A 14579-nucleotide genomic window follows, 5' to 3' on the forward strand; every position below is an offset into this window, starting at 1 on the left:
AGAATCTCACCAAATACCAGCTCATCCTCGCCAGGGACCAGTTCCGGAAAAACCCTCCACCCAACCTCAAGGCACGGACTACAAACAATATTATGCTATTATGGTGACTGTGTGGGTTCTTCTAGGGTAGTCTGGCTTCCTCCCATTTCCAAAGACATGCACCTGGGGATAGGTTGATTGGCAACACTAAATTGGCCCCAGTGTGTAAATGTGAGTGTGAATGATGTCTACTTATTTTGGCCCTATGACGAGGTGGCTACTTGTCCAGGGTATACCATGCCTTCCCCCCTGAGTGCAATTGGGATAGGCTCCATCTCCCATGACCTCGAAAGGTCCAAGCGGTAGAAAATGGATGGTTTGTCTCTATAATGTGCTAAGCCAGTGCTTGCACCCCTGAATTAAAATACTATTGACAACCTGGTAATATTTATCTGTACAAACCACTCCATGAGTTGCTGGCACCAGCATTCTGCATACAATCACCCAACTGTTAAAAATGCTGTAACGGTAAACACAAGGGCATTGTACAGTATGTATACTTTGTCGTATTTCCTCGTTTTATTTTCCGGTTATTGTCACTTGTTGTTTGTTTTATTCTTGTCATATTACCATTTCTGCTAGCATGTCTTCTAGCATGATTTCGCAGCGCCTTTCCCCCCAATAGCTTTAAGGTCTCACGTGTTTTGTCTGCAGGGTGCACAGCAGGGGATGCTTGAGGGAGACTTTGCCCTTTGTATTAGCCTGTATCATGGCTACGAGCTACTCATGCAAATGGGACTCCGGTCGCTTTTCTTTTACATCCAAGGAATCATGGATGGATCCAGAGGTTGGACTTACACAAAAAAATCCCCTTGCAGATTTTGTTCCTCCTCCTTTGTGTAAATGAAGAACACAGTTTAACATCTCCATGCTTTGTTTGGTTTTTAGAAATGTCGCGTGCCAAGAATGAGCTGCAGAGGACTCCTGTTTTAATGGACCTTTACCGGGAGATGGAGGCCAAGTTTGTGAAGCTACCTGGTATTTAAAGACTTGTTTATATCATTCAAAAGTTATAATTTATTGAATCCCAATAAGCATAACACAGGTTCCAGTTTTGTAAGTAAGTAAAAAGTTATGTTAAATATGAATAAGGGGTTCTAGCATCATCAAATGTCCATATTTTAGTTAAGGTTTGTATACTTTGGGGTGGCGTGTGTTTGCTCTTGTGCCGCAGAATGAGAGGTAGTGTGTTTTTCCCGCTGTGAAATAATCTACTCTGGCATGTTTTTCTAGAAAAGTGTAGTCTCATCACAAATAAAGCCTGCTTGGTCAATTCTTCTATACTTGTTATGAGCGCCATTTATGAACTCCTCGCAAATGGTCTTTTTCTAAACTCCATAGCGATTTCCTCCTTCTTTCCACGCTGGTCTGTTCAGTTTTTGGGAGTCATTTTGACTTAGTAAGATGGACAAAACTTGTCAAAAGATGAAAAAAGGCACATACACTGAAGCATTGAGTACTCGTAATGTCCTGTGCAACAAGTGACGGTGCGCCCTGCTTTTTGCCTGCAGGCTGACCCATAAATTAATGAAGTGTTCGTACATGGAGACATGGTCCGCACACAAAGGCACATTTGGCTCGATCAAAAAGTTCATAAATCCAATAGTTCGCAAATAGAGGGGTTCGTAACATGAGATTCCACTTTACTTGAATGCTAACTTTAAAAAAGTATTTTGATGGCGCTATCTGCAGCGGAAAACAAGAGCTGCAGCTATGAATCCAGCTAAAGGCACTATCTCACAGGTCAATTCTTTAAATAATTTCCAGAAGGAAGATGCTTTGCGTTGTTTAACTGCACATTTTGTCGGTAAAATACCATGAAATTGTTTGTTAATGTGTACAACAGAATTGAAAATGCATTTATATTTGTGACGGGTTAAACTCCGACACTGTGTGAAGTACTTACACACAACTCTATTATGGCTCCGCGAATAACCGCTGCAGAAGGTAAATTGCCAGCTCGGCTTTGTGCTCTCATTCCTTGTTAATGTTGTTCTTTCAAACAGCAATCACAAGAACAAAGATGCTAAATGGAAGGTGCTACTCGTGGGTTACATAATGGTTGTCAATCATATTTAATCACCTTTGGTTTTTTTCTGTACGGCTTCTTTATTTAAATGTAATACTTTATATGACTAACACCCTTAGGCTCAGATGAACCATTCATTTACGGTCACCCCAAACTGGAGAAACTGGAAGCGGTGGTGCTGCAACACTTCCAAACATCAGCAGACGTCACGTCAGACAATAATGGTCATTATCCTTCCTATTTAAATATTTTAAAGGTGGTGTAATTAACACCTAACTAACCTCCACCTTTTTACATAAGGCCGAATTTTCTTTTTTTTTTTTGTAACTCCAGGTTTACCTGCACAGCAAGTAAGCACTCGGGTGATGATCTTTTCATCATTTCGTGATAGCGTCCAGGAGATCGCCACCATGTTGAACCGCCACACCCCCCTGATAAAGGTCATGACCTTTATGGGACAAGCGTCAGTAGGGAAAGGAGTGAAAGGTTTTACTCAAAAAGAGCAGCTCGAGGTACAAACTTTTGACTTTGAGTTTATTTCAAACATGCATACAATTACAACATGATATATTTGTCCCCGGGGGGCTATTCAAGGCAAATAGAGCAGCAAATATAGCGGCAAATTGACAGTGTAAACTGGTAGCAATTGTAAATACGGTCTAGAAAAACAGAAGCAGCACACAAGTAGTGAATATGCACATGTTAAAAATGCTAAAACACTAAATCAAAGAAAATAGTGCTAATTCTCGTGCTAAGAAATCTATTAACGTTAATTAATGATTGTCAAACACACACTAGGTGTGGTGAGAATATCCTCTGCATTACCAAGGATCAACATAAACACATTCAAGAACAAGTCAGGCATGTTACAGGTACAGTGACATTAGTGGCATTTCGATGTAAACAAAATAGGTATTGGCATGTGGGTGTTAAGAGTTAAGGACTTTTCTGTTTTTTGGGGCAGGATATACACTGAGAAATTTTAAAGAAACAGATATTTTTATGAATGTTTTTTCTAATTGAAGATATAATGCTGCAAGATGTGAAATAAATAAAGACAAATTATGTAATAAATATTAGCAATCCAGTAAAAAATAAATAGAATGCTTTGGCCCTCACAAATAACAAACCAAAATAGTACTACTACTACTACTACTACTACTATTACATGCACATAATTCTAAAAATTGTCCATATACATATAAAGTATATGGACAATTTTTTTAATGCTGTCAAATTAAGGCTTTTCAGTGATTCATTTTTTTAAAGAAGATTAATCACACTTTTTAATTTGGATTAATCATGATTAATCACAGGTTATTACTCCCCCGCATAATATAAATTAACTTAAAGAAAGAGCCCTATGTTGGGACACAAATGAAATTTTATTGTTGGAATGTCATCCAATAATATTTCTAAAATGTTTTACTTGAATGCACATATTTTATTTGCTCAAAACTTAACAGTGTTATCTGAAGTCCAGTCAGCGTATATTTTAAAAGCGATACTTGCCGGCATAGTCTCCTCCCTCATCTTTGCATTTTAAGGTAAAAGAGCTTGTACCGTCAAAATAAATTGCGTGATTAATCTGCGGGTATACATGATTGGGATAATTTTTGGTGATTAATAACATGAGTTATTTTTGACTGCCCAAAGATATACAGTATAAACTGTATATAATCACCGGATGACAAGCATATATTGTAGCTCACATTTTTTTTTAAACTGAATAACAAATAATATTTTTCATTGTTTCTTGAATTGTTGTTAGTGTATTGTATTTATTTAATAAAGAAAAGATTGTAATTCAATAAAAAATAAAAAATAAAATATATATATATGTAATAGTACCAGTTAAATATTTGGACACATTCTCATTCAATAGCATTGTTAAATGTCTTTTGACTGTTGTATGTGTTAAACTAAACAAAAGGTTGGTGTTTTTTTTGGAGTGCTTTATATTAAAATATGATTGTTATTTTCCTGCTGTCATCTCTTCTTATAGGTGGTGAGCCAGTTCCGTCAGGGAGGCTTCAACACAGTAGTGTCGACTTGTGTTGGCGAAGAGGGGCTGGACATCGGCGAGGTTGACCTCATAGTCTGCTTTGACGCACAGAAGAATCCCATCCGTCTCGTGCAGCGAATGGGCCGCACGGGACGCAAGAGGCAAGGACGGATCGTCGTCATTCTGGCCGAGGGACGTGAGGAGAGGGTGGGTGTATTCAAGTTTTAAAAGCGATACACAATTTAAAACTCCCTTAAATATTTTTTTTTTTTAGACATATAACCAGAGCCAAAACAACAAACGCAGCATCTTTAAGTCCATCGTGAGCAACAAAAGGGGCTTCCACATGTATCCCAACAGTCCCCGCATGCTACCTGAAGGCATAAACCCTACCCTGCATAAAATGCACATCACCTGCGGCCAGTTCGACCACGGGGAAAGCAGCAGGCGCTCTGTGAGGGGTCGACGCTCGCACAACAAAGGGCGGGCCTCTCTCATCCACCCACAAAACCTAAGTAAGTTGTGATACAACTGTGTGGTTTTTTTGTGCAGATTCATCTTCAGTTTCAGATTGTGTGTATGTCATTGGGGTGTCAAGATTGTCAAGACAGCAAAGCATCAGGAGGCTTTCTGAGCAGCACAGAGTATTCCCTGTGGGCGTCCAACATGAAGCTAGCGGAAGATGAAGCTCACCCAATCTTGAGGGAGTCGCACTTTGTGTCCTTACCACCTGCTGGACCAGCACAGGTTTCTGATTCTTTGTTTTTTCCCCCCCAACATTACTATTATTCAGGTTTGAGAAGCAATGTCGTAGATAGAAGACATTAAATAAACAATTGGCATTCAATTTGTAATGATAAATATTAATAATAGCAATCATATTTTAATTACCCATATGTACACATAAATACCCCATCCCTGCACAAGAAACACTTACTGTAACTTGCACCCAAATGTGCTGAACTGGGTTTTTATTTGGTTTGGCTTTCTGTCATTGTTTTTACATTCTATTTCCACAATTTTATTTTTCTATGCATTCTGTTGCATTTATAATAGAATCCTATTAACCTGTGCTATCTATAACCTATATTCTATTTCAATTATCATGTACATTGTATTTTTCTTGTGGTACTCTGTGAACTAAATCTGGGACCGTGGGTGCTAAATGTAATGCCATCTCTTTGAACAAAAATAATAATGATAGTACTCATAATAGTAATGATAGTAATAAATTAAAATAAAGTTTTAAAATGTTACTTTAAATCATCCTCAAATAAATACATACATTTCTATGTTTTCGTGGTTTTGAACAAGACATCTAAAATCAACTAAATACAGTAAGTATTAAATAAAACGTAAAGAAAAAGGGTGTGAGGATATTTTCCCGATAAATTACATAATTTGCATACAGGCGGTCTAAACAAATTTTCACATCAAAACCACCTTCACCAAATGTTTCTTTGTTTTATTGATTTTTAGCACATGTTACCACAGTTTGTATTTTTTCGTGTGCACAGAAACGCTTTCAGAAAACTGCACAGGTTAAAAAGAAAATACTAACATAAAAATCTGCAAGAAGATGTGCAATCCAGAGCACACAGTTTGTACTTGAAATGTGGAAAACAAGACTTTCGATCTATTGTTTATGGTATGTGAATTTTTATTTTCTATAACAAATGTTTTTATTTAAATTTTTTGTAATTTTGTTGGGAGCCGCAACATTTTGGTTACATTAGATCCAATTGGATTTTGCTGTTGTACCTAATCGTGTGTATTCATTGAATGTAAATACTAACTATGTGGCCCATTTTTTTTTATCATACAAAGGAGGATGTTTCCAGAAGCGGAGTGCCCGTCAGAGAGCTATCGCTTTGGGAATGGAGACACTGGCAGCATAGAACGTTTCCAACCCACGTTATTGATCACTCCCTGCGCTCCCAGCATTTCGTTAAAGTAATGGAGCTCATAGACCGCATGCGGGAGGAAAATGAGGTGAGAGGCCAACATAAAAAAAAAATCTAACTGAAATATTTGATTTTGTTTTAAGTGTTTTATAAATCCAGCAGGTGATACGGAAACATCAAGGGATCAAATGTATAGCTTTAATAAAGTAGCTTTCACCAGATGATGAAATGGGAGGAATTGTAGGAGGGGAAATAGTATTTTTCATGCAACGTTTCATGGCTTAAAAGAAGTCAGCTGAGTTTCATCTGAACGTAAGATGTCAATTCGGGTTAAGTAACCGCATCCATCGTTTTCTCCTCCAAGGCAAATTCCTGACTAGTTCAGTGGGCTATCTACGTCAGGACTTATCAGATAATAATCATCCGTTCATTTGTTTGTATTCTTGTTTTCCAAATACAGCCTATGCCTTTTTTCTTTTTTTGGATTGTTGTTTCGCTCTTCCAGACTCTTTGCCTCAAATCAGTTTAGTTCTGCACTCAAGTTTAAGGTTAAACATAGATGAAAGATGATCAAAGCCTCTTAGGACATACTCACACTCCACCATTCCTACCGTTTCCACGTCCCTCTTGTGGACCCTGTTGGCTGTGTTCACACCATACAGTATATCACTGCCATTTTCATGACTTAGTCCAGGGGTCGCCAACCTGTCGATTGTGATTGACCAGTCGATCTTTGGGACCCTACCGGTCGATCGCAAAAATATTACAAAAAAAAAATGTATTACACCCCCACCCGGGGAGTGACCAAAAGGCAAGCATTTTAACCCTGAACAAGCCCGCACGTCTCACTTCTCGTCAGCCTCAGATTCCGCTGATCTCGACACCGCGGCAAACCCCCTTTCACTGAGTAATTGGAAGAGAAAGGATCACATTAATTTATTTTAAAAGTTCTACTTTGATGTCCATTCATCCATCCATTTCCTACCGCTTATTCCCTTTGGGGTCGCGGGGGGAAGGCGGGGTACACCCTGGACAAGTCGCCACCTCATCGCAGGGCTCTACTTTGATGTATTACTGCAACTTCTATGGCTTAGTGGAATATTTCCAGTCTTATATGGAGTCATTCTGATGATTTATTTTTAGAAAGTTGCCGTTAATTGCAAGAAGGGCGATCTGATTTATTCAACGGCATGTTTTTTTTGCTGTAAAACTTCAATTTGTATGACTTTGTGGAAAATGTACAGTCCTATTTAGAGGCGTTCTAATTAATTATTTTTACCAAGTTGCCATTAATTGCATGAGAGGTCATTACATTAATTCAATGACATGTTCTAGTCAGATCTTTTACTGCAATATTAATGATTTAGTGGGCTAGTTCCACTCCTATTTGGAGCCGTTCTGAATATTTATTTTGTGTAATGCTTCAGCTGTATTGTATATGTAGGTTGCCGCATGAATTAAATGACACACAGGAATGCAGTCCATGATAAGCATGTGGGCTTTACTGTTGGATCATTTTGAGTCTTTTTTTAAATTAATATTGTGAATTGATTATCAATAATCTGCATGAAGCGGTTGCATTTTGGTCATTCTAGGACTTCACTACATTGTTCCTGTGCACATGTGTGTGCATGGAGTCCTACCGTACCGTAGGCCACTTTTCTAATCATGCCAAAAAAGTGGAAAAACAATTCTGAGCGCTCAAATTAGCCAAATGTACCGTGCTTTAGATGTTAAGTGGGCCAACGAAAGGTTCGACTCGCCGAGTGTGTGTATGCCCAAAGTGCGCACACACACTAAGCAATCCATGCCATTTGACATTAAAGTTTTTTTTGTTTGAGTAGTTTGAGCTCTCTCACCTGTACTCAAGCGTGGTACACTTCCCTGGCCACAGCACTCTTGGAAGAAGTGTGCTTGGAACAGCCTGGAAACACCCCGCACCATGCAGGAACACTTTACCCAGATGCTATTTCATGAGATTTTGACATCGGTAAGACCGCTGAATCGGGCCAAATCCTTGAAATTGGGTCAGAGATTATAATAAAGCCAACCTTTTGTTTTCCCACTTTGAGTACTTGACCAAACAAGGACTGGACTGAGGTAGACCACCTGTCAAAACAAAACGGTCAGGATGGGGACTGGAAAGCTTACACATGATTGTTTGAATACTGGACTATAGGCAAACAAAGTAGCTAGCCTGTGATTTGTATTGAGCATTGTTTAACTATAATTTACATATCCATGAATTATCAACCTGATTAGTTTCACAAATACATTTGAGTACTAGTTAATTTTTTACAAAATGTCAGAGCTTATCAACAAGACATTTCAACTGAATTCTAGTGCTATGAAAAATGCTAACGTTTGCCTCACAGTTGAGGGTTGATCATGGCCTTTGGTAGAGTAGTGGTTTCCATAGATGAGTTTGGATCAATACCTAGTCAATTCGCTTTTTATAATCAAATCACCTTATGCACAGTCTGCCTCTATAGCCCTAGGTCACATGAGATAGGCTGAACAGGAACATTGACTAAGATAAGTGGCACAGAAAATGCATGAATTGGTTATATTTCTATCAAGCTGATGGTTGTGGGATGTGAAAGAGACTTTGTGTAAAGTGCTGTTTTTGACACTTTGATGCCTGCAAGACAGTGTACCATATTGTGATGGCCGGAAACTGCGCCATGTCTAATTTTCTTTGGCTTTCACGCAAGCATCCGACTTTGACCCATTTGAACTGGAAAATGAGCAAATGAGGTTTGTCCACAATGATGTGGTAACAAATGAAATTGAAATCATAAATGATAATTCATTTTTGGGAGTAATAATTGATAGTAAACTATCATGGAAACCTCATGTCAGACACATTAAAACAAAAATCTCCAAAAGCCTCTCAATTATAAACAAAGCAAAGCAATACCTCAATGAAAATGCACTCCGTTCTCTATACTACACCTTGGTACTCCCATACCTTACATACTGTGTTGAGGTATGGGGGAATACTTACCACAACACAATTCATCCTCTGATCATATTACAGAAAAGAGCAGTGCGGATCATTCACAACGTTGGTTATTTAGAACATACTCATAATCTGTTTATGCAATCAAAGTTGCTCGAATTTGATGACCTTGTTAAATATAATACATTAATAATCTTATTTAAAGCATTTAACAAATTATTTCCGCCTAATCTACAACGTTTTTTTATAAGACGAGTGCAAGCTCATAACTTGAGAGGCTTTGGATATTTCTTATTGTCGAGAGCTCAAACCACTCGTAAACGTTTTTGTGTGTCTGTATGCGGAGTAAAACTATGGAACAAACTGGACTTACAACACAAGCAATGCCAAACTATTAATCGATTTAAACTATTATACTAACATGGGGTCTGGTTCAAATATAGAGATGAGGGTCTTTAATTTGACCTGCTGCTGTTCCTTGTCTCAAAGTGTTAATGTGCTCAATGTTTCCTTACCATTATTGCTATGTTGTCTATTACCATTGTTGGTATATTCATTATTCCTACATTGTTGATACAAACTATTGTTACAGTGTAATAATTATTGTTACCTGTGGTAATGCCACTATGATACAACATCTGTATTATAATCCTTGAACAAAGTAAGAGTGAAACTCATGTGAATAATCACTGAATGAAGAACTGGGGGTGGGATTAAATAAATGATCTTCTTCCCACTCCCTTTCAGGCAAAACTGGACAATCATGCATTACATATTATACATTACCTTTTGCACTATATTAATTTATATTATTATGTGTTGTCAACTTTATACTTTTTTATGTCATTGCCTGAAATAAATAAATAAATGAAAAAAATGAAATGAAAAACAGTGACTCCAAGGAGCACATGTATCATATAGGATGATTTGCTCATGTTTGTTTACATGACAACTGTATAGCATACTTAGGTACACTTCTTATATAAAGGGGACCTATTATGCAGAACCAACATTTCTTATCTGTTGGTACTTGTTTTTGTGTACATGTTGGTTGGTTGAAGTTTATTTCGAAAAGGTATACCATTTCAGTATGATACATCACATAGGATAGCTAAGGATAGACTTATCATGTTTCCTTACAACATGTCCGAAAAGGAATAGGAAGAAGCAGAGTTTATTTAATCCCACCCCTTTTCTACATCATAGCAATTCCAGTACTAACACATGCTCACTTCCTGGTCTTCAGTTGTACATAATTTACATCAATTCATTCTGAATACAACAGTTCTTTAGATAAAGAGTTATGTCAGATATTACGATTCACATAAGGAGATTAATTATATATACGTTTCAATAACTTTATTACGTTTGTCATAATAATTCCTTGTACTTTGTAAACAATTGTAGTTTGAACAGTTTCTTAAAGTGATTATAATTAGCTTTGTTTGATTTATTTGCTTAATCCATTCCATAATTGAATTCCACATACTGATATACTAAAGGTTTTAAGTGTTGTACGTGCAAATGCATGTTTTAAATTACATTTTTCTCTAAGGTTATATTTGTCCTTTTTTGTTGAGAAGAAATTTTTATAAATAAAGTATTTATACATTTATTTAACCTTTATTTATACAGGGCAAAACAAATAAGCACATATTTTTATTTGAAAGCAAAGAGGCAGAAATTGCATGACAGGAATGTTGAAGTGTGATGATAATCTCTCATCAACTGATTTACCAACAAAAAATGTTCTCAACAGTTCACAAATGCTCTTTAAATGTGTTGGAACATAAATTAATGTTTAATATGGGCAAACACTTTTCAAACATAAACCATACACATAGAATGTCTGCAACTTGTGGACGACAGAACAGACAGTGGACAATAAGCATGTCTTTGGTGGTTATTTTTATCATTATAATTATGCATTACTATTGTTAGCTATTAACAGTGTTTAAAACTTACTTTTACAAAGTAATTAATTATAGTTACTTCATACTTTGCCAAATAATAATTGAATTAGTAACATAAAAATGTATGTAATAAATGTAAATTAATTACTAGGGAATGTAATTATTGCTTTACTTAAAAACGTACAAACAAATTCTGGCATATGCAGTTGAAAGACGTTTCATGAAAGCAGAGTGTGCGAGTGTGTGCCTTTTATAAGGCACTGTCTGTTGCCAAGTGACGTGTGATGTCAGTGATTAAAACAGAGAGGAGCTTTAGCTCAGCTGTGATTATTAGCTCTTGTACAGTTGAATTGTTTCACTGGATTGTGTTATCTCTGGTTATTAAAGAGATTAAATGTGCTTCAATGGCTGTTTTGTCACTTTGTTGACAAAAAGGGTGTTGTAGGATTGCAAGCTTTTCACTTCAATCATTGATTTGTTGTTTTATTATTCCCACGTAGGGATGGGAATCGAAAACCGGTTCTTGTTGAGAACCTGCCCCCCATGGTTTCCATCCCTGGGAATCATTTGGCCGTTTTGTTAACGATTCCCTTATCGATGCCTGCATGACGTCACTACGCATGGCGCTGATCAGCAGCACAGACGTTAGACTTATTAACGAGAAATGAAGACAACTGGGAAACTTGCAATATTTGCAAAGTGGATATTACATCAAATTGAGAAAACACTACCAGAACATTAGCAGACACAGCATGTGATAACATTGAATAAATGACGCGTTTTCGACCGAAGTGAATTACCACCAGCGACAGCCGCAATGTCAGCAGGTTGTCTGCTGTTAATACTGCAGGTAACTAACAAACTAACATTGCCAATCATGTTAAAACATCCATCCATCCATCCATTTTCTACCTCTTGTCCCTTTTTTTGGGGTCGCGGGGGGTGCAGGAGCCTATCTCAGCTGCATTCAGGCGGAAGGCGGGGTACACCCTGGACAAGTCGCCACCTCATCACAGGGCCAACACAGATAGACAGACAACATTCACACTCACATTCACACACTAGGGCCAGTTTAGTGTTGCCAATAAACCTATCCCCAGGTGCATGTCTTTGGAGGTGGGACGAAGCCGGAGTACCCGGAGGGAACCCACGCAGTCACGGGGAGAACATGCAAACTCCACACAGAAAGATCCCGAGCCCGGGATGTTAAAACATGCTATTATTAACTGTAAATGTGAAAAGAATGTCACATGACGAGGCGCAGTTTGCACGCCTCTTTCCTGTCTAAGAGGTGTCCTCCACAGCTGGATACACCATGATTAGTCAGAAATATTGCATATGATTCCCTAAAAATAATGATTACTGTAACGCTTTATATTTTGGAATTAGTCAATCCTCCCTCTCACGTCTGCAGCTGGTCCAAAATGCAGCTGCCCGACTTTTAACAAACACAAGAAAAAGAGAGCACATTACTCCTGTTTTAGCCTCCCTCCACTGGCTGCCTGTGTCTTTTAGAGTCCATTTTAAAATTATCTTACTTGTTTTTAAATCCTTACATGGTCTTGCCCCACCTTACCTCTCTGAGCTGCTCCACCTCTATGCCCCCACCCGGTCCCTCAGGTCAGCTGATCAGCTGATCCTGGAGGTACCCAAATCCAAGCGCAAGCTCAGGGGGGACAGAGCCTTCTCTGTTGCGGGCCCCAAACTCTGGAACGATCTCCCACTCCATGTGAGACAGGCCCCTTCTTTGGCTATTTTTAAGACCCTTCTTAAAACCCATTTTTATTCACTGGCTTTTAACACAGCATGAGACTTTAAACTGTTTTTAACTTTTAACTTTTTTTTTAACTGTTTTTAACTTTTAACTGCTTTTTATCTAACACATTGTTCGTAGGGTAATTTTGTATTTGCTTTTTTAACGTGTATTTTACTTCTGTTTAAAATTTTATTTTTTAGTCTGTCCTTTGCCTTTATTTATTTGTGGTGTACAGCCCTTTGTTCTTCAACTGTGGTTGTTTTTAAAGGGCTTTATAAATAAAGTTGGTATGGTATGGTATGGTATTAATTTTCATAATTGACAGTTGAAAAATTGCACAATGTACAGTTCTAGTTGACTTGCATGTATTTGTCTTTAGCTGACATAGTTTCATTTAGCATATATACGGGTTAAAACAAAATTTTTAAAACAAAAACTTCATTTCTATTTGAAAAATGTTAAACATGTTGCTGTATATTTATATGTAATTGTCATTTGTCACAGAATAATTGATGTTGTATTTAGTTTATTACTACCATAGAATATTTGTTTTATTATTATATTATATCCATCAATCCATCCCTGCACTCGGGCGGAAGGCAGTGTATATCCTAGACAAGTTGCCACCTCATTGCAGGGCCAACACAGACAGACAACCATACACACTCACATTCACAATATAGTTATTTTGAAAACATCACATTGTGGCTGTGGGACCTCATTCTTGTGTTTGTATAATCATGTTTTTGTAAACTAAACAAAGTTGATGCTAATCAACTTGATTGCTATCCTTTCATCTATATGAGAATCGATAAGACAATCAATAAAGAACCGAACCGGTAAGCGGGATTCAAAGTTGAATCAGACTCTGGAAAATCTTATCAATTCCCATCCTTATTCCCACGTCGTAGTAGTGTGTGTATTAGTGTTTGTTGTTTGCTTTGTGATGTAGCATCCTTCTACTTGATATCAAGTTCATTTTGGTGCGGTGCTGGTTGTTGCTTTCACTAGTAAAAAGATATTTCCTGCATTGAACTTGCCGTGCTTCTGACACCTACATGTTGACATAAAACTACATCAACGTATCGGTAATGGCATCGTAGCGTAAATACAAATAATTATTAGATTACTCGTTACTAGTTATTGCTGTTATTCAGAACACCAGTTATAGGTAAAACAGTACAATAATTTGACAACAAGCTTTGAGAATCTGCTTTTTACTGCCATTTAGTGTTTAACTTTGAAGTCTGTGTGGTAAACAAATTGTAAAACATCAATACAGTGTTTGTTTCCAATTTTTGTTGAAATTCTGCACTTTTTATGGTTAAGGTTAAAAGGAACACTTAAAACATTGATTAAAAAAAATCATAAAATCACAAGATGATTCATTGTTATTGACCAAAAACAGGCTGCAAAACATTCCAACTTTTGCTGCAACTTTCTGACAAAGCGTGCAAAATCCTAGTGAGTATGATTTTGCTTTCCACACACCTGTGTGTACTGCTTTTGTAGGCATAACATGAATTTGCAGAGACCCTCTAACCTATTGCTCTTATCAGAGTGGAAATAAAAAAACACCAACTTTATTTTTCTCTTTAAGCCCCAGTGACGCAGATACTGTTACCTAATTTTCCCCAAAACCTCCAGAGGCTGTTTTCCCATCTCAGTTAAAGACATTTTCTGTCTGGCTGAGCCAAGAAGCCCACATGCTGTGTTTTCCATAGTTTGCTGTCACTTTAGTCTTTGTAATGAGAAAAAGCGGACAAAATCAAGGCAAGGCAAACACACGGGGCCTTCTCGCCTGCGATTATGTAATCCTTCTCAGAACTATTACATAAATCCAGGAAGCTGGATCTGGGTCGCGCTGTGATGACCTAGATACATTACTGGTATGAGGGGAGCAGGAGATGGCAACATTGACAACAAAAATTAACTTTTGACATAGGAAACTAGTTAAAATCGGATGATATC

At 37.5% G+C, this 14579-nt stretch overlaps 1 protein-coding gene across 2 annotated transcripts in view; it reads left to right on the plus strand.

The window, feature by feature from the left end:
* Window positions 1-14579, plus strand: part of fancm (FA complementation group M) — a 79201-nt gene that overhangs the window by 43176 nt on the left and 21446 nt on the right. For both annotated transcript variants that reach the window (XM_062041515.1, XM_062041513.1), the window contains exons 5-13: window positions 1-71; window positions 694-826; window positions 928-1017; window positions 2188-2292; window positions 2402-2580; window positions 4074-4280; window positions 4348-4588; window positions 4672-4820; window positions 5901-6065. The exon at window positions 1-71 is cut by the window's left edge and continues 61 nt beyond it. In XM_062041515.1, the coding sequence (XP_061897499.1) occupies window positions 1-71; window positions 694-826; window positions 928-1017; window positions 2188-2292; window positions 2402-2580; window positions 4074-4280; window positions 4348-4588; window positions 4672-4820; window positions 5901-6065 (1340 nt within the window). The remainder of the gene's footprint in view (window positions 72-693; window positions 827-927; window positions 1018-2187; window positions 2293-2401; window positions 2581-4073; window positions 4281-4347; window positions 4589-4671; window positions 4821-5900; window positions 6066-14579) is intronic.

The sequence above is a fragment of the Entelurus aequoreus genome, linkage group LG03 (assembly GCF_033978785.1).
Source record: "Entelurus aequoreus isolate RoL-2023_Sb linkage group LG03, RoL_Eaeq_v1.1, whole genome shotgun sequence".
Taxonomy (NCBI): domain Eukaryota; kingdom Metazoa; phylum Chordata; class Actinopteri; order Syngnathiformes; family Syngnathidae; genus Entelurus; species Entelurus aequoreus.